At 51.1% G+C, this 19475-nt stretch overlaps 2 protein-coding genes across 4 annotated transcripts in view; one reads left to right on the top strand and one right to left on the bottom strand.

Annotated features, from left to right (window-relative positions):
* Positions 1-1866, bottom strand: part of STK35 (serine/threonine kinase 35) — a 34847-nt gene extending 32981 nt beyond the window's left edge. Inside the window, exon 1 of the mRNA XM_073308864.1 lies at positions 1282-1866. Within this exon, the coding sequence (XP_073164965.1) occupies positions 1282-1714 (433 nt within the window). The 5' untranslated portion in view covers positions 1715-1866. The remainder of the gene's footprint in view (positions 1-1281) is intronic.
* Positions 1-19475, top strand: part of PDYN (prodynorphin) — an 87413-nt gene that overhangs the window by 51533 nt on the left and 16405 nt on the right. The window contains exons 1-3 of one of the 3 annotated variants that reach the window (XM_073308942.1): positions 7881-9132; positions 9922-10009; positions 10397-10417. The gene's annotated coding sequence lies outside the window, so the exon portion shown is untranslated. Of the gene's footprint in view, positions 1-7880; positions 10010-10396; positions 10418-19475 lie in introns of those variants that run through there. The other 2 variants (XM_073308941.1, XM_073308943.1) reach the window with 2 other exon arrangements.

Here is a 19475-nt window from a genome sequence, read left to right as displayed (position 1 = left end):
GCTGAGGGGGGTCCCGGTACCTTTCAGGGAGGCCTCCCCCAGGCGCAGGTACAGCGGGCTGTGGCTATGGGGGGGGTTTACAGGGGGGGGTCGCTGAGGGGGGTGTTTACGGGGGGGGGGTCCCGGTACCTTTCAGGGAGGTCTCCACCAGGCGCAGGTACAGCGGGCTGTGGCTATGGGGGGGGGTTTACAGGGGGGGGTCGCTGAGGGGGGTGTTTACGGGGGGGGGGTCCCGGTACCTTTCAGGGAGGTCTCCACCAGGCGCAGGTACAGCGGGCTGTGGCTATGGGGGGAGGTTACAGGGGGGTCGTTGAGGGGGGGTCCCAGGGCGGGGGGGGGTCCCGGTACCTTTCAGGGAGGTCTCCCCCAGGCGCAGGTACAGCGGGCTGTGGTTATGGGGGGAGGTTACAGGGGGGGGTCGCTGAGGGGGGGTCCCGGTACCTTTCAGGGAGGTCTCCCCCAGGCGCAGGTACAGCGGGCTGTGGCTATGGGGGGGGTTACAGGGGGGTCGCTGAGGGGGTGTGTGTACGGGGGGGGGGTCCCGGTACCTTTCAGGGAGGTCTCCACCAGGCGCAGGTACAGCGGGCTGTGGCTATGGGGGGGGTTACAGGGGGGTCGTTGAGGGGGGGTCCCAGGGCGGGGGGGGGTCCCGGTACCTTTCAGGGAGGTCTCCCCCAGGCGCAGGTACAGCGGGCTGTGGCTATGGGGGGAGGTTACGGGGGGGGTCGCTGAGGGGGGGTCCCGGTACCTTTCAGGGAGGTCTCCCCCAGGCGCAGGTACAGCGGGCTGTGGCTATGGGGGGGGTTACAGGGGGGTCGCTGAGGGGGTGTGTGTACGGGGGGGGGGTCCCGGTACCTTTCAGGGAGGTCTCCACCAGGCGCAGGTACAGCGGGCTGTGGCTATGGGGGGGGTTACAGGGGGGTCGTTGAGGGGGGGTCCCAGGGCGGGGGGGGGTCCCGGTACCTTTCAGGGAGGTCTCCCCCAGGCGCAGGTACAGCGGGCTGTGGCTATGGGGGGGGTTACAGGGGGGTCGCTGAGGGGGGTGTTTACGGGGGGGGGTCCCGGTACCTTTCAGGGAGGTCTCCCCCAGGCGCAGGTACAGCGGGCTGTGGCTATGGGGGGGGTTACAGGGGGGTCGCTGAGGGGGTGTGTGTACGGGGGGGGGTCCCGGTACCTTTCAGGGAGGTCTCCACCAGGCGCAGGTACAGCGGGCTGTGGCTATGGGGGGGGGTTACAGGGGGGTCGCTGAGGGGGTGTGTGTACGGGGGGGGGTCCCGGTACCTTTCAGGGAGGTCTCCACCAGGCGCAGGTACAGCTGGCTCTGCTTGTTGCCGTGGCTCATGCGCTGGCCCAGCCCGTCGCGCTGCAGCACGCACTCCTCGAAGCGCACCACGTTGGGGTGGCGGCGCCGCAGACTGGTCAGGGCCCAGAACTCGGCCAGCGCCAGCTCCACGTTCTCGGGCGCGTCGCAGCGGATCCGCTTGACGGCCAGGCGGGCGCCGCTGCGGCCCGACACGGCCTCGTACACCACCCCGTAGGAGCCGCGCCCGATCTCCGCTACCAGGCTGTAGCGCGGCGCCCCGGCCCCGCCGCCCGCCGCCGGCTCCATGGGGCCCCTCAGCGCCGGGCCCCGCTCCCGCTCCGGCCGCCGCCTCCGCTCGGCCGCGGGCCTTTGTGTCCCTCTGCGGCCGCCGTCCGCCGCGGCCGTTTCCATGGCTGCTCCGCCGCGTGGGGCCCTGGCTGCTGCCGCCCGGGGCCCCCACTCCTCATCCCTGCGCCCGGGGCGCGGGGAGCATAGGCCGCCTCCGGGAACCGGAGCCTGCGAACGACACAAGCCCGACAGGCAGGGATTGAGACGGCGGGGGGCGTGGGACTGAGTCGGAGGACAGAAAAGCGCGCCCTGCCTGCCCCTTTAAGGGTTGAGCCAATAGCGGCTGCCGAGGAGGGTGAGGCCGAACCATTCTGGGGGGAGAGGGAGGAAAGCAAGGGGTCGCCCACCCCAAACGCCTCCAGGAAAAACAGGAGCTGCTGGTTCCACGGGCAGCTCGACAAACGCCGATTAAAAATCTTACTGGGGCATTACGATCCTTGCCAAGCGTTACCATTGGCTCAGTTCCCAAGCCATTGTCTGGGTTCCCCCCCCGTTTAGATTGGTTTGTCCCCCGGAGTGTAAACACTCCATAGCTGGCTGCCGGGAGTTGGGAGAGTCCATTATGCACCAAGGGGGAGGGGGGGAAAGGAATCACTCATTTACCTGTCTCTCTCCCTGCCCGTGCAAAGCCCGCGCGGCTGGGTCCGGAGCCGCTGCGGGGCACGGGGCGGAGCTGCTGCTGCGGCGGGGCTGACACCGGGCGGCGCAGGGGCGCTGAGAGGCTACTGATGCTGCCGCGCCTCCCCCCCGCCGGCCGCCGTGCTGGGGTCTGGGCGCTGCGCGCGGACAAGGCGGCTGAGCGGTGGCGGCGGCGGCTGCTGGGCTAAGAGCTGGGCCGCAGCAGCCGCTTACGTAACGCTTATGTAACCGCGGCCGGCTCCGGGCTGGGGGAGGGGAGCCCTTCGTCCTCCCTCCCTCCCTCCCTCCAGCGCGCGGGGGCGCGGCTGGCAGGGGCTGCAGTGGCGGCACGGGGCTGTGAAGGGGGGCAGTGGTAGGATGGGGGGGGTGAACGGGGGGTGCAGTGGGGTGAATGGGGAGGGCTGGGAGAGTGCAGTGTCGGGATGGGGGGTGAATGGGGGAGGGGTGGGCAGTGGTAGGATGGGGGGGGTGAACGGGGGGTGCAGTGGGGTGAATGGGGAGGGGTGGGCAGTGGTAGGATGGGGGGGGTGAACGGGGGGTGCAGTGGGGTGAATGGGGAGGGCTGGGAGAGTGCAGTGTCGGGATGGGGGGTGAATGGGGGAGGGGTGGGCAGGGGTAGGATGGGGGGGGTGAACGGGGGGTGCAGTGGGGTGAATGGGGAGGGCTGGGAGAGTGCAGTGTCGGGATGGGGGGTGAATGGGGGAGGGGTGGGCAGTGGTAGGATGGGGGGGTGAACGGGGGGTGCAGTGGGGTGAATGGGGAGGGGTGGGCAGTGGTAGGATGGGGGGGGTGAACGGGGGGTGCAGTGGGGTGAATGGGGAGGGCTGGGAGAGTGCAGTGTCGGGATGGGGGGTGAATGGGGGAGGGGTGGGCAGTGGTAGGATGGGGGGGTGAACGGGGGGTGCAGTGGGGTGAATGGGGAGGGCTGGGAGAGTGCAGTGTCGGGATGGGGGGTGAATGGGGGAGGGGTGGGCAGTGGTAGGATGGGGGGGTGGACGGGGGGTGCAGTGGGGTGAATGGGGAGGGCTGGGAGAGTGCAGTGTCGGGATGGGGGGTGAATGGGGGAGGGGTGGGCAGTGGTGGGATGGGGGGTAAAGGGGAGAGCTGGGTAGTGGGGGAGGGGTAGGCAGTGGTGGGATGGGGGAGGGGTGGACAGTGTCGGGATGGGGGTGAAGGGGAGGGGTGTTAAAGGGAGGGCTGGGTAGTGGGGGCTGTAAATGATGGAGGGGTGGGCAGTGGTGGGATGGGGGTGAAGGGGAGGGGTGTTAAAGGGAGGGCTGGGTAGTGGGGGCTGTAAATGAGGGAGGGGTGGGCAGCGGAGGGATGGGGGAATGGGGAGGGCTGGGTAGTGGGGGGTGCAGCGTCGGGATGGGGGGTGATTGGGGGAGGGGTGGGCAGCAGCGGGATGGGGATGTGAAGGGGGAATTTGAGGCTGGGCAGTGACTGGGGCCCGACTGTGCAGTCGCAGCAGGGGAAGCAGGGAGCTGTGCAGCTGCAGCAGGAAGGGGTGTTTTGTCTTGCGGGTGGCTATGCTGCAGCTGCACGGTGGGGGTAATAAACCGAAAGGTGGGGGCTATGCATCAGTCTGCAGGGTGTGAATTAGGCAGGTGCTGGGATGAAGCAGCATGGGGGTAGGATCTTGGGGGCTTTGCGCGGTAGCATTGGGGAAGGGTTAGTTGGGACAGGGCTGTATGCCCAGCCGTTAGCTCTGTATTGTTAGGTGAAGTGTACCAAAGAGAGAGTTTCTCTGCCCTGAATAGCTCAATGTTGAAGAGCTCCATGTGTCCGGTACAGAATGGTACAGGAAGAAACACACACACACAGTGCCACGCTCTTTGAGAGAGGAGAGGAAAGGAAAGAGCTTGATTTATATGAATTGGGAGGCTGTATCCATATTTCCATATACCATAGGGAGTTTTCTGTGGCTTTTAATCTCTGCTGGGCCTTTTTAGGGTGAAATGACAAAAACCAAACCATACTGAAAGGGAGGGAGTCCCATCGTCATTATGTATAGTATAAAATACCCAATATTTGAATTTGTTTAGCTGCACCGTCTCAAAATCTTCCTTAGTGTGCACGAGTCTAAATAGCTTTGTCTCATCAACAGCTTGCTAGTTACTGTTTTCTCGCAGCCATTAATAAATAGTTCTGGACACAACACCACTTCCAGGGATATCCCACTGAGAGCGTCTCAGTCTACGCTGGAGGGAAGCTGTTTGTTAAATGATGAACTGTGGAGGTCATATTTTGGTTTTGATTTTGTAATCCCCAAAGCCAGAGGTGATTCAGATCAGGTCCAATTTTATCTAAATCACCACAGTTCTTTGAAGAGGATGGTTAACTGGTTAAAAGATAGGAAACAAAGGATAGGAATAAATGGTCAGTTTTTAGAATGGAGAGCGGTAAATAGTGGTGTCCCCCAGGGCAGCCGCGTAGCCAGGTGGAGGGAACAGGGGGAGCGATCCAGAAAATGGCGCCACCCGCTGTGACGCTTTTACTCACCCGGCAGCGCTCTGGCGGTGGGCCCTCGCTCGCTCCGGGTGTCTTCGGCGACACTGAAGGTCCCGCCGCCAAGGTGCTGCCGAAGACCCGGAGCGAGTGAAGGTTCCGCCGCCGAGGTGCCGCCGAAGACCCGGAGCGAGTGAAGGTCCCGCCGCCGAGGTGCTGCCAAAGACCCGGAGCGCCGCCGGGGGAGTAAAAGCGCCGCAGTGGGTGGGCGCCGTTTTTTTGGATCTCTCCCCCTGTTCCCTCAAGGGGAAAATTTAAAAGGCGCCAAGACATTGACAAGGCGCCACTTATGCTCAGCGGGGGAGCGGCTGCTGCCCGGCTCCCCCCTAGCTACGCCACTGCCCCAGGGGTCTGTACTGGGCCCAGTCCTATTTAACATATTCATAAATGATCTGGAAAAGGGTGAACAGTGAGGTGGCAAAATTTGCAGATGATACAAAACTACTCAAGATAGTTAAGTCCCAGGCAGACTGTGAAGAGCTACAAAGGATCCCTCAAAACTGGGTGACCGGGCAACAAAATGGCAGATTAAATTCAATGTTGATAAATGCAATGTAATGCACATTGGAAAACATAAACTCAACTATACATATAAAATGATGGGGTCTAAATTAGCTGTTATCCCTCAAGAAAGAGATCTTGGAGTCATTGTGGATAGTTCTCTGAAAACATCCACTCAGTGTGCAGTGGCAGTCAAAAAAGCAGACAGAATGTTGGGATCATCAAGAAAGGGATAGATAATAAGACAGAAAATATCATATTGCCTCTCTATAAATCCATGGTATGCCCACATCTTGAATATTCCGTGCAGATGTGGTCGCCCCATCTCAAAAAAGATAAATTGGAATTGGAAAAGTTTCAGAAAGGGGCAATAAAAATTATTTGAAGTATAGAACAGCTTCCGTATGAGGAGAAATTAATAAGGCTGGGACTTTTCAGCTTGGAAAAGAGGCGACTAAGGGGGATATGACAGAGGTCCATAAAATCATGAATAGTATAGAGAAAGTAAATAAGGAAGTGTTACTTACTCCTTCTCATAATACAAGAACAAGGGGCCACCAAATGAAATTAATAGGTAGCAGGTTTAAAACAAACACAAGAAAGTATTTTTTCACGCAGTGCATTGTCAACCTCTGGAACGCCTTGACAGAGGCTGTCATGAAGGCCAATCCTATAACGGGGTTCAAAAGGGAGCTAGACAGATTCATGGAGAATAGGTCCATCAATGGCTATTAGCCAGGATGGGCAGGAATGGTATCCCTAGCCTCTGTTTGCCAGAAGCTGGGATTGGGTGACAGGGCATGGATCACTGGATGATAACCTGTCCATTCCCTTTGGGGCACCCGCCATTGGCCACTGTCAGAAGACAGGATACTAGGCTTGGTAGACCTTTGGTCTGACTCAGTATGGCCGCTCTTATGGTGGTAGAGTTTGACTGAAAAAAATCAGTTTTGGTCCATCTCTATTATTTGTATTTATGCAATGCCGTAAATGCACGTGGTGCTTTATCAAACAGTGAAAGACTGAGGCTGCACTCTGTTAGGACACACAGGATTTGGAGGCATAACTCACACTCATTCCAATGGGAACTGTGTCTAAACTCCTAGGTGGCTTTGAAAATCTCACCTTGGGTCCATGACTTGAAATGCTTGTGGTTTAAAGGTAAGAACAGGAGGAGAGGAGAGACCCAGACGCTTAAGAAGTTAAGGATGATAGCAGTGCAGATGAGTGATGTACGGATTTTAAGGTTTACATAGTCGTTCATTCCTTGACAAGTGTTTTTCACCCACACCAGGAATTAGCCTCTGAGACTGGTATCATCAAACATTTCCTAAAGCCTACAGACATTGGGCCAAATCCTGCTGTAGCTCCACTGAAGTATATGGGGGACTTTAAAGTCTGCAGCAGTTTTTGGCTGTTAGATGTATTCTGGAGCATAGATATTGTAGCACTGGACTGACTTTTTGGACCCGCTAATTTTTACTACTATATAGTCTGTTTCTAGAGGCTGAGAGAAAAAATGTCCTGGCCATCAGATAAACTTCTGAATATGTTTGCTACGCAATACATTGCTGCAGCAGTTCCCAGCACCCAACAAATGCAGTTTGCAAAGGCCTGCATTGTCCCAGTGAATCCTGATTGTAGTTTAGTGACACTTGATCAGCCATTTGAATGTGTGTTGCTGCGAAGTCTGTCCCATAACTAACTTCATCCAATCACTTACTAGTTTCAAATGCCATAGTTTCATCTGACAAAGTTAAACAAATCCCTGTTCCCCATGCCCAGCTTGTCTGGGATTTAATAACCGTGTTTTCAAACAGAAAATTCCTTGCGAATGTCACTGGTCATGAACGTGAAGCTGTAATTCTGTCCAGTGTTATTTTGCTCAGCTTTGGGACAGCTCATTCTGGTGCTTTGGGTTTCCAGGCTTGCGATAAAGAGAGATTTGTAGCTGGAGCTTCTTAAAGCAAAATAAACGTTTTGAGATGGCTGCTCCTTGCCAGCAATACAGGATTTAAAGCAGCACCCATCCCTATTACACCTCGCATCACAGGGCATGGCCTGGGGTCAGTGATCTGCCTGAATCAGTCGAGTTCATGATATTAAGCAGTGAAACCCAAGAGTTAATTGGTTTGGCACCTCTGTTGAGCGATAGCTCGGCAGTAAATAAATCCAGTACTTAATACACTTGGAGGTACTGCAGAGGCTCAAGAGCTCTGATAGCTATTTGGGTTATATTAAAAAAACAAACCCAAAGACAATTACTAAAGACTCCAAGAAACAGCTGTGAGTCTCCATCTGTAATTACTTCCAAGTCTGTATTCTGCCTTGTAAAGCTCTCCTTGATACAAAGAAAATTGACAGGTTTCAGAGTAGCAGCCGTGTTAGTCTGTATTTGCAAAAAGCAAAGGAGTACTTGTGGCACCTTAGAGACTAACAAATTTATTTGAGCATAAGCTTTCGTGAGTTACAGCTCACTTCATCGGATGCATTCTCCACTGAATGCATCCGATGAAGTGAGCTGTAGCTCACGAAAGCTCATGCTCAAATATATTTGTTAGTCTCTAAGGTGCCACAAGTACTCCTTTGCTTTTTTTAAAGAAAATTGAGACTCTCCCAGTGACTCATCAGTGCATGGGGGTTTGGGTATGCTGTACTCGTTAACCCTCCACTCCCAGTTACTGGCCATGAGATTATGGCCAATTTCCCTAATTTCAGTCCCTCTAAATCACTTTTTTTTTAAAGAAAATTGAGTCTCTCCCAGTGACTCATCAGTGCATGAGGGTTTGGGTATGCTGTACTCGTTAACCCTCCACTCCCAGTTACTGGCTATGAGATTATGGCCAATTTCCCTAATTTCAGTCCCTCTAAATCACTTTTAGCCTGGGGCGATAGTGACAAAGCTGGAATCTGTCCTGGCACCATTGTTACTAGTGGGTGGGACTGAATTTGACTGGGACTGAAGTAGTCATTAAACTGCACTTCCTTAATGCCTGTCTTGTGCGGGTCTCAGAGTGCTTGACAAGTATTCATGCAACTTGTCTACACCACAGGGGTGCAGGTAAGTATTAAGGGCCCAGTCCTGTAACCACTGCACTTCGCATAGTGCTTCCTACTGTGAATAATCTCATTGAAGTCAGTACAGCTGCTCACGTGACTAAGGGCTTCAGGATCTGCGTAACCAGAAAAACAAAGGGCAAGACTTTAAAAAATGTAGGTGTGCAGAACGCACCCTTCAAGGCCCATTTGAGGTCCCTCTATTTCCATTGTGGGAGGTGAAAGGCAACAGGATCAGGCTCTAACTTGGCATCTTTGCAATGCAGTGTTGCTTCCCCACTCCCGACCAACCTAAGTATAATGAGGTCGTTGGGGGGAAATCAAACAATTATTTTTTCATAAAGTGTTGCAAGCAGATATTTTCAGTTTATTTTTGGACCATTACGTAACCGCAACTATAACCCTTTCCAGGATTTTTTGTATGTGTAAGATTGGCGGTTTTGGTACCAAAACATACAGCTTGGCATAACGTTTGATATGATTCTTTGGGACTGAAATTTATGAATTAAATAAACTGTGGGGTTTGCCCCCAAATTCACAGCATCTAAAGTGACCACTAGGCTGATGTTTAGCTCCCAAGTGATCACAGTTGAGTGGGAAACCTGGAGTTCCATAGGCGGCTTTTGCAGAACTGGGTTGACATTGTGAGGCTGGAAAAAATGTGAAATATATTGGGGCTGATCCAAAGCTCATCAGTCAAATTCTCTGGGTGTCTTTCCATTGACTTCAATGGGCTTCAGTGGGTCAAGCGCATTTCTGAGAGTCCAGATTCCATTGTGAGTATCCCAGCACCCACAGTAGCTATCTCTGTGAAGTGTATCTCTAGCCACCTGCTGTGCAACCTCCCCCTGGGAGATTCAGGCCATGTCTTCCAGAAAAGCTTGTGCCAATTACCCTCTGGGGAAGGTGGGAGATCTGCAGATCATGGCACACACTCCCTCTCTAAGGCAAAGCACTTACTGTCAAAATTCAGTGCAAGATCCACTCCACCCATTCACTTCCTGGGATACTGGCGGCCCTGCCAAACCCAGAGCACATCACTTAGAGCAGCCAGCATGCCAACCAGCTGTTGGGAAACGGTGGTTTTGTGTTCAGATGGGCAAATAAAATTAACCCTTGGTTCATTCCCAAGCTGGTCTGTGGGCCATAGGTGGTTGATGGAGGCATGGGAGGGCTTACAGGGTCCCCTGGTGCTGCCTCCCCTAGTTTCCAGCTGCTTTTATAGATGTCCATTTCTTGGTGTAAAGATGGCTAAAAATGTACAAGTGCTCTGAAAGGGAGGGAGAGGCTGAAAGAGGACAGTGTAGATGGGTGCTGGGGCAGGGGCCATTCCAAGTGGAGCATTCCTGCCAGAGGGTGTCAGTTGAGCCTTTAAAGCAGGGCAGAGATGGCAGCACATTTCAAGAGAGAGTCAAAAGCGGAGCAGACCCTGAGGGTTCCAGTCACGGGGGGCGAGGAGAAGTAGCGGTGTTTGGCAAGGGGAAAGGCAGAAGTGAGGGACAGCAGAACAAACTCCTCGCGAAGGAAGTCTCCTAAGAGTGGGATTTCCTTTTGCGCTTCCACAGAGTGTCCAAGGTGACCTAGAGGGGTTTATACCCATGCTCCGTACGCAGCTGATGCAAGCAGCATGGAACACAATCCTCCTCCTTCCAGGTACACACGTGGACCACAGAAACATACATTTACCAGGTCGGCAGATTGCCAAAGAGGGAGGTGTGTCCTGTGCTCCTTTTGTCAGAGCTCCCCTTCTGTTTTTACGCAAAGCCCGCCCACAGGCAGCCACTTAACCTAGGATGCTTTAATAATAAGTACTTATAATTATTGCTGGTATGTTGTCCTTCTCTCTTATTTTCTGTTCCTGTGTTGCTTTCTATGAAGCCTGCTAGCATGTTGTCCCTTAGATTCCTTCCTGCAAGTTTACAAATCCTACCACAAAAAAAGCTTCTTATTAAATAAGAAAAGAGAAATGCTTCTTTCTCTGCTTTTTTCATTCCTCTTTCTTTTTTCTCCCCTGATGACACTGAAAATGGGCACATAAAGCTGGAGATGATGACCTTAAAAGTGAGTTTTAGCATTATTATTTTGTTGACACGTCTCTTTTTTTAGTTGTTGAAATGATCCCCTCCTGAATAGGATCTGGGGCAAGGATGCTCTGTCTGCAGCAGCATTAGAGAGCTCCCCTACAAATGGTGTGAGGCCCTCGCTGTGTGGTGCAAAACAATACTGGTGATCAGTACATTGGGAAAACCAGGTGCCCTTGGAAGATGGTACCTTTGTGAGTGTTGTGTTGTCTGATGGATTTCCGTTTGTGCAAGGCGAAGTACAGAATGGCCAGAGATGGTGGGGACTGGGATGGGGGATTTGTTTCTTAGCCTTTCTGACGGGAACTTGAGAAGATGTGGGAAGATGCATTTGATCTTCACACGCTGCTCAAGGTTGAAAAGTCACTGCCTTAGACTCTTCAGTCCTCCTCTTGCTGCTGGACTGAGTTTAATTTGCCCGCACAATTCATCCAAATGCATCTAATTACCCACTTGCATGCACAGTTACCTGATTTGTATGCACAATCTTAGTAATTGTGTGTTTAGATTAAGCATACAATTCCATGTATATTTTGCATGCCCAGCTTTTTTTTTCCTTTATAAGATCTAGCCAGTAATGTCCATATAGAGCAGGTAGGACCTCTGTTTTTACATTGTCATCCAAAAGACACTTACACTGTAAACTGCATCATTCTCAGTTTATCTACTACACCTTGGAAGGACAAAGGTTTGTGTAGATCCAGCCAAGATTTGAATCTGTGGTTTCAGGGAATCTGGTACCTAACTCACTAAGAAATCCCACCGCTAAGTAGTGAAGCCTTAAAAGCAAAAATTATTCTATTATCATATTATGGGCCTAATCCTGCCTCATGGTGAATCCTTGTGTCAGCAAAACTCCCGCTGGCTTCAGTGACACCTTGTCTATGTTAGAGAAGTTTGCTATGCTAAGAGATTCGCTTTTACAATGCCCACCTGCTGAAGTGAAGAAACAGATTGACAGAGCCAGAAGAATACCCAGAAGTTACCTACTCCAGGACAGGCCCAACAAAGAAAGTAACAGAGCGCCACTAGCCGTCACCTTCAGCCCCCAACTAAAACCTCTCCAACGCATCATCAAGGATCTACAACCTATCCTGAAGGACAATCCCCCACTCTCACAGGTCTTGGGAGACAGGCCAGTCCTTGCTTACAGACAGACCCCCAACCTGAAGCAAATACTCACCAGCAACCACACAACAAAGACTAACCCAGGAACCTATCCTTGCAACAAAATCCGTTGCCAACTCTGTCCACATATCTAATCAAGGAACACCATCATAGGACCTAATCATATCAGCCATACCATAAGAGGCTCATTCACCTGCACATCTACCAATGTGATACGTGCCATCATGTGCCAACAATGCCCCTCTGCCATGTACATTGGACAATCTCTACACAAAAGAATAAATGGACACAAATCAGACATCAAGAATTATAACATTCAAAAACCAGTCGGAGAACACTTCAACCTCCCTGGTCATTCAATTTCAGACCTAAAAGTCGCAATTCTCCAATAAAAAAACTTCAAAAACAGACTCCAACGAGAAACTGCAGAATTGGAATTAATTTGCAAACTGGACACCATTAAATTAGGCTTGAATAAAGACTGGGAGTAGATGGGTCATTACACAAAGTAAAAACTATTTCCCCGTGCTAATTTTTCCCCCTACTGTTACTCACACCTTCTTGTCAACTGTTCGAAATGGGCCATCCTAATTATCACTACAAAAGTTTTTTTTCTCCTGCTGATAACAGCCCACCTTAATTAGTAGGTCTCATTACACTTGGTAAGGCAACACCCATTTTTCATGTTCTCTGTGTACATATATCTTCCCGCTGTATTTTCCACTGCATGCATCTGATGAAGTGGGTTTTAGCCACGAAAGCTTGTGCCCAAATACATTTGTAAGTCTCTAAGGTGCCACAAGTACTCCTTGGGTTTTTTTGCTGCTACAGACTAACACGGCTACCACTCTGAAAACTGTCACCTTGCCTTTCTTCGAACAGCCAGCTTCCCAAGGAATTGCCCTCTCTCTCACATGGCTGTGATGCTGGGGGTGAATTCTGCACTGTCAAACATTTTGCTTCTCACTCAATGTGGCTGAGCAGAAATGATGTTATGTTTTGAAGGCCCGCATGATCGTTACCCAACTCCCCCTTCAAAAAATACCAGGACAGGCTCCAGATGCTGCTGTGACACAAGAGCAGGGTTCAGTGGCTGTGACCATTACGGCAGACTATGATAGCTTTTTTAGAAGGGGCTTGGGAAGGAATAGCAAAGGGGAGCTGACGGGCCGGCAGAGAACCTGTGGACCACACTTAAAGTTTTTTTGTGTTTCATTATAACCCACTTCTTCACTCAAGTCTCCACATATGGGAAGGTGGAGGTTAAACAAAGAGACCTTTAATTCCTCTTTAAGTGGAGGTGTTAATAGGGGAAACATGCTACCTTAGATCTCTTGATACGTGCCTGCAGGCTCAGTTTGCCTTGGCTGTTGCTGAGGAGGGGGCTTTGCAGAGCTAGTCGTGTGTCTTTGCACCAGTGCAGCCTTGTAACAGATGATGGATGCCTGCCCCTCCTGCCAACAGGAGGGCAGTTTATCAGGGCCAGGGATGCTAATTACAAGGTTGGAAGGGCTTGGTGGTGCAGTGGGCAGCTTCTTCACTAGTTAATATTGTATGAAGGAGTGGGCTGATGGATGGAGATTGCAGTTTGGTGTCAGATCACTTGGCACATGCTGTGATGGAAGATCTGATTAAGCGCAGACTCAGCTGAAGTTACAAAGTGAGAGTAGGTGGCTGCCGAGATCATCTTTTTTAAACTCAATTCACTTCTAAATAGAGTCACTTTGTCTCCTCCTTCTGAATGATAGGGGCCATTAACATAACTAACAGCCCAGCCCTTGTGGAGTAGAGTTCTGCGTTCAGGGCAGCAGAGGCCAGCATGTTGGTTTGAAGAGGCTCACAATATTCTCAGTGACATGTCAGGCATAATGGAAGTTGTGTGATTCCTTTGTTTATTCGGGCTCATCGTTTCATAATGGCATCACGTAGCTGCTAGTGTTTGATTGCACAGGCAAATTACGTACTTTTGAGTGCAGAAGAACTATGTATGCAAATGGCTAATTAGTACAAGTAGACACGCTCATTGTCTTTGAACATTTATGGTGGGTTTTCTGAAGAATTGGGTCGTGGGTTTTTTTTTAACCTAGACACAGGAACCAGTTGAGGATGCACTTTGAATTTACAGCTGACTGGGCTGTTTTCATGTGATGTTCACAGTGTCACTACTAGGGTGACCAGACAGCAAGTGTGAAAAATCAGGACAGGGGTGCGGGGTAATAGGTGCCTATATAAGAAAAAGCCCCCAAAATCGGGATTGTCCCAATAAAATCGGGACATCCGGTCACCCTTGTCACCACCCTGCACCATCCCCTCGTCCCTCTCCTTAAGGAACGCTGCCATTTCCCTACCTAGGTGAGGCTCTGTGGATAGCCTATGGGACTACAAAGCAGGGAATTGCTTCTACTACTGCTGAGATGCTGAAGACCCTCAGGTCTTATTGCCTATGCCGTGTGGAGGGCATTTGATATATTGTAAGATTAGGCCCTTATTCAGTATCCCCAGCTGTAAAAGGAGATGATACTCTTACCTCACAGTGTTGCACCTACATACGCAATGATGAGCTGGTAGTCTTGAAGATACACACTTCACATCTCCCCGTGGCCCTTGAAACATAAAGGGTGTTCCTCTTGGGGAAGTACCGTACCCATTAAGAAGAGGTAAGGATCAGGTGCCTGTGACAAGGAGAAATTTAGGAGAAATCTAACACATTTCCGCCAGCCTTTCATGGCTCTTCCAGCATTTGCTTTGGTTTTCCAATAAGATTATTCAAGACCTTTTGAGCAAACACTTGTCAAGGCTGGTCTAGGTTTACCTGGTCCCGTCTCCGTGCAGGGGGCTGGCCTAGATGACCTCTTGAGGTCCCTTCCAGCCCTACAGTTCTACGATTCTATGGCTAGAGTTGCCACTGGCAGAAAGGGGTGATGTTGCTGGCAGTGCCTGGGCAGGGGCTGGAAGTGGTTTGGCCTGGAGGATGAGCTAGCCCAGTGGTCTCTGCGAAGCAGGGTAAAGGCATGCAGATGTAGTGGTGTGGGGAAGCTTATGTTTCCACTACAGCTGCTCTGTGGATAAGCAGTGGGCTTTGTGCCAAATTCATCCTGTTCCACTGAAGACAGTGGACTTGCACCAGGGTTTAATTTGGCCCTTCTCTAGGGCCATCAGTCTGGCACCTTTCCCAGCACCAACTTCAAGTGGAAAGGAGACCCAGGCTGCTATTCTCCCCAAGAACATTAAAAGCACAGTGGCTTGTTTTAGTGGGGTGCATCCTTGCAGAGTTGTGTGCAGTTGTGATAACTAAGGAACTGGTCACTTTTGAGCCTCTTGTGAGGCATTCACTTCCTTTATTAGCGAAAGCCGCTCATTTGCTCCCACATCACTTCATCTCAGGCAGCAGCATCTGAGTTCCGCTGAATGGCGTTCTTAATGACGGCACCAAGCAAGGTGTCACGAAGAGCCTCAATTCCCAAGGCTGAAATGAATCAGAATATATTCACAGTTAGATGCAGATACAGCAGCGTGTATAAGAGCTTCATGGTGTCGTCAGGGCAGGAGGCTGACAGCTTGACTCATCCCAGGGGTCTAACCCCTTTGTTTGTGCCATTGTTTCTTTAGGAATCCTACATCTTGCACACGTAGAGGAATAACCCACGTGATCGGAGACAGGCTATTTTAGCAGTTGCTTCTAAATCTTTCAGCTCCACCTACGAAAGCTGCCCAGTTTTCTGGCTGGATTCCTCACTGTGGTCTGAACCAACTCCCATCAAAGTAAACGGGAGTCTTTCTACTGACTTCAGTGGGCTCTGGATTAGGTTCTTGGGTGGCAAGAGAGATGCAGCGCATTCCTTCAGTTGGTTAGCTACCAAAAGAAGAGATGGCTGTATATGTCAGAAAGAACTTGGGCCCAGATCCTCAAACATATTTAGGTGCCTAGCTCCCATTGATTTCAATGAAAAATATGTACCTAAATACCTTTGAGGATCTGGGCCTGGGAGCTGGATTGATGTGGCTACAGGACAATTACCCCATGGGCAGCAAGAAGGCAAGTGGATACGAACCAGTAATCATACGTTAGCCATGACCTGGAGAGGAGAGATGCTAGTTGTCTCCATTGGTTTATTCAGTCTCTGGCTTCTCTGCAGGACAGGGTGATGCTGGTGCTGGTTTTTAGCTGTCTTTGTGATGCAGGTGTCTGTCCATCAGCACTGGATTGAGACTCCCAATCTCACTGCATGTGGGCCACCAAACAGCTGTCAAATGATGACAAATTCCAGTCACTGCCAATGACCTAGAAAAGCTCCATGTCCCTCTATCATCCCCTGAGCTACCTGTTCTCCCAGGAACTAAACATGTATGTTGTGCTGATGCTTAGCTCAATACTCGCCAGGTGGGAGTTATGTATCTTGTCACGGGATGAGCCCCATCCAGTGATGAGCAATGGTCATGGGCAGTATGTTGAGAAGGGACCCTGACACATGGTCATTGCAGCCCTCTAACAATCTCCTCACCCCCTTGGGACAATAATACACTGTGTGCATCGCCTTACGTCACACCTGTGCTGCAATGCTCACAAATGCCAGTGGGTAGGCAGTTGGTGTTGGGTAGTACCAAATGCATTAATTGCCCTTCATTCCCTTTCTTGGGTTTTCTCCACCTGTTGCCTCTCATCGTGTGCTGATATTGCAAGCTCTCTGGGGCGGGGACTGTCTTTATTCTGCCAGGTACAATGAGTGCTGAACCCTGGTTGTGGCCATTAAATATTACCACAATAAAAACAGATGGGACAGTAATTCATCTGAAGATCTCAAAGCACATTGCAACTGTCAGTGCAGCTGACACCAGGCCTGTGAGGTAGTAGTCTGGCCCTTTCCCATCCCACTGCCCCAATCTGGTGGTCGTGAGGGTAAGATTTGTGCACCCCGTGACTCACTGCCATCGCGGATGTGGTGAATTAAGAGGTGCCTACCCGTAGAGCATTGGGAATCACTGGCATCTGAATCCAAGGGAGTAAGGTTCTCTTTGAAGTGAGTTGGCCTCACACCCAGATGTTTCACGCCATTGGATTTTATTCTGGTTTGTAAACAACAAACAATCATTTCCAAATGGCCAATGCAGTGAGGCTTCCGGGCTGGGTGGAATCCTGCAACCTTCCGTTCATAACAACAAGGGATGCTGCTGCAAATGGATATTTGGTCCAGGTCCCTGTACTAAGAAGACTGCCAAGGACTTCCCTTTGTACCCTATCCATTACCTCTGTCCCCCTCTTCCTCCACTTGCTGACTAAATCCTGCTTCACACCTAGCGTAGCCCTAATAGGGCAGCAGGTTGCATCTGCTCAGGGAGAATGAGGGGTGTACAAGCTACTTAGCACAGGCCCTTTTCTGGGAAAATTGTAGACTGTAATAGGGTTGAAACCAACAGAGTTCTTTAGAAATTGCTTTTAAAACCAGAGTGCTCTCTCATTCTTGCTCACCAATGCAACAGAATTTCACTGCAGCCACGTAGCGATTAATAGAGAATTTATATCGAATGCCCTCAAACCTCAGTAGGAAAGTTCTCCTTTTCTATTCAATCCCATAAGCCCAGGCCAGTGGGACTTCTGAAGAGTTGTGGTTGCCTGCTGGTAACTTGTAGCTCCTACAATGATCAGATAAGCAGACTTTAATTAACAGTTGTAGCAGTAGTGATTAACCAGGGATTTCTTTGTCTATAAAGCTTCTATTCAGATTGTGTAACTTTGTGGCTTTGGGAACATTATGGCTGGGAGGCTCACAGTCCAAGCTCAGCATGACCCAAGGGATGCTGATGGTCCCTGCAGTGGGGAAGGTGGAGGTACCACTGAAGATGCTTGATGTCTCCATTCTCCCAGGGCCATTAGAAAAACCTCAGCATGCAGCTCCCCCTGCTGGCTCAATCCCCATTCTACAATGCAATGATTTTCTTCTCTAACCCTAACACCCCGGGTTGGCTGAGGGGTTCACAGAATACTAAGAACTGCCCTGACCCTGTAGTCACTGTACGTTTATAGGCCTGGAATGTTCTGAACCAGCAGAGTCCAAAAAGCTAGAATTAGTGTTGGGGTGGAGGCTTCGTGGCGGCTTATAAAGTAAGAGCCTTTCACTGTGCTAGCTTGTTTCATTTTTCTTGCTATTGTTCTGGCCCAGTTAGTCACCGTATATAATTGTAAAAAGGCAGCTTTGGCTGCTGGGATCTCGGGTGACAAAACGGCCCAATATCTCCAGACCCTCACTGCTCCCCCTCACCCACCGCCTTCCTGCCAGATGGAGAAGTTTCATTCTTCCAATAGAAGAGTGTTGCCTGCTTTCTCCTGAAAGGAGCCTCAAGAAGCAGGGCAGCTGGCCTGCTGAGAAACGAGCTAGTTGGACAGTAGCTGCTGGAATCTGGGACTGGCTGGTGGGAGGTGAACAGTGGGAATGATGGACAGACAGCATTGTAGGAGCTGTATGAATTCTTTTCTCATGTTTAGGACTGAAGCACTTGGTTGCTAGCAGGCCTCTCTGCCATTGTCTGACCCAAGACATTATCCCCATCTGATCCCCACTGTCAGAAGCTCTGGCTCTTCTCTGGTATGTGAGAATGGCATTGCGCCCACTTGAATATTGATCCAGAGGTGGTCTTTATGTGCTCCCCGTGGTACAGGCCTTATTTCTCTTCTGTCATATGATTGTCTGCCCCTGGTGTAGGATGGGAGGTAGCTGGCCACAGGACTGATGCCAGTCAATGGGTACCCACATGCTGGGTGGCTGTCACTCTCCTTTCCTACACCTCTGCGCAGTGTGCCTGGTCTCTGCCAGTCCCCTGGAGAAAATCCTCAGTCTCCTTCCAAACCTGGATGTGGGCTTCTCCTACTGACCCCTGGGTGATTTCTTTAACCTCCCCTTCCCTGCCCTCTGCCCACTCCTGTTCCTTCCCAGCTCCAGGCTCTCTGCTCTCCTCAGGATCATTTTGCTGTCCATGGTGCTTAAAGATTGAGTGGAAGTAGGGAGTGAATCCTTGACCTGCTGCACTGCAGGTCTAAGTTGTGAAGCTACGTACAAAGGCCAGGGGCTTTGGTGACATGAAAGAGGAAGGAGCTTGGTGCATGGCCTTCCTGAGCCAATATTTAAAGATCTTCTGAAGGGCTGTTTATTTCCATGACCCCTGGGTCTCATGCATGTTGAGCGGAGCTCACTGGTCATAACCAACTTTGCCCTTCTATCCATCTGCTGAGACTGCCAATAAAGCACCTATTTAGGGCCAGTTGACTTTTTAGGATTTTTTTTTATGATGTAGGAACAAGACTGAGACCAATAAAACTCATTTCCCATTCAGCACCCACATGTGGTCAGATGGTGGTAACTCTCGGTCACGTTCAGTGTGGACTGGAAGAAAACTGGCACTCCAGAGATGTCGTATCTCCATGACCAAGCCTGTGAGCCATCCAGTCTCCAAGGGCTGCAGCTTTATGTACCTATTGTGGTTCCATCAGGACTGTCCAACAGCCTTTGGGAAATAGCTGGTCTCTCAAAGACACCACGGTCTATGATCCAGCGAGCAGCAGCGCCGCTTCGCTTGCCTGCAAATTGCAGCAGTACCCCCATTCTGATGGCCACTTCCAGGAATTGCTTCCCAGTTGGGCATGGTGGTGGCTATTGCACGGGGACTTGCAGCTAGGCGTGGCTCCTGGGCAGTGAGTTACCTGCTCCGGTCTGGGAGCCCGTGCTGGTTCTGGGGTTTTCATCTGCCTGGGGAAATGTCCATTCCCAACAGCCTGTGGTCATGCACACAACGAACCCATGAGATGCAGTAGCGGGAGAGGCCCAGAGCAGGCTAGAAGCACCTCGCTGAATGTAACAGTTTTCTATCTAGATGCCATTCATACTTTGTCTAGGGGACAGCCCCATAAATACCAATGC

Source organism: Lepidochelys kempii, chromosome 13 (assembly GCF_965140265.1).
Source record: "Lepidochelys kempii isolate rLepKem1 chromosome 13, rLepKem1.hap2, whole genome shotgun sequence".
Lineage (NCBI taxonomy): Eukaryota > Metazoa > Chordata > Testudines > Cheloniidae > Lepidochelys > Lepidochelys kempii.
This window is presented reverse-complemented; position numbering and strand designations above follow the sequence as displayed.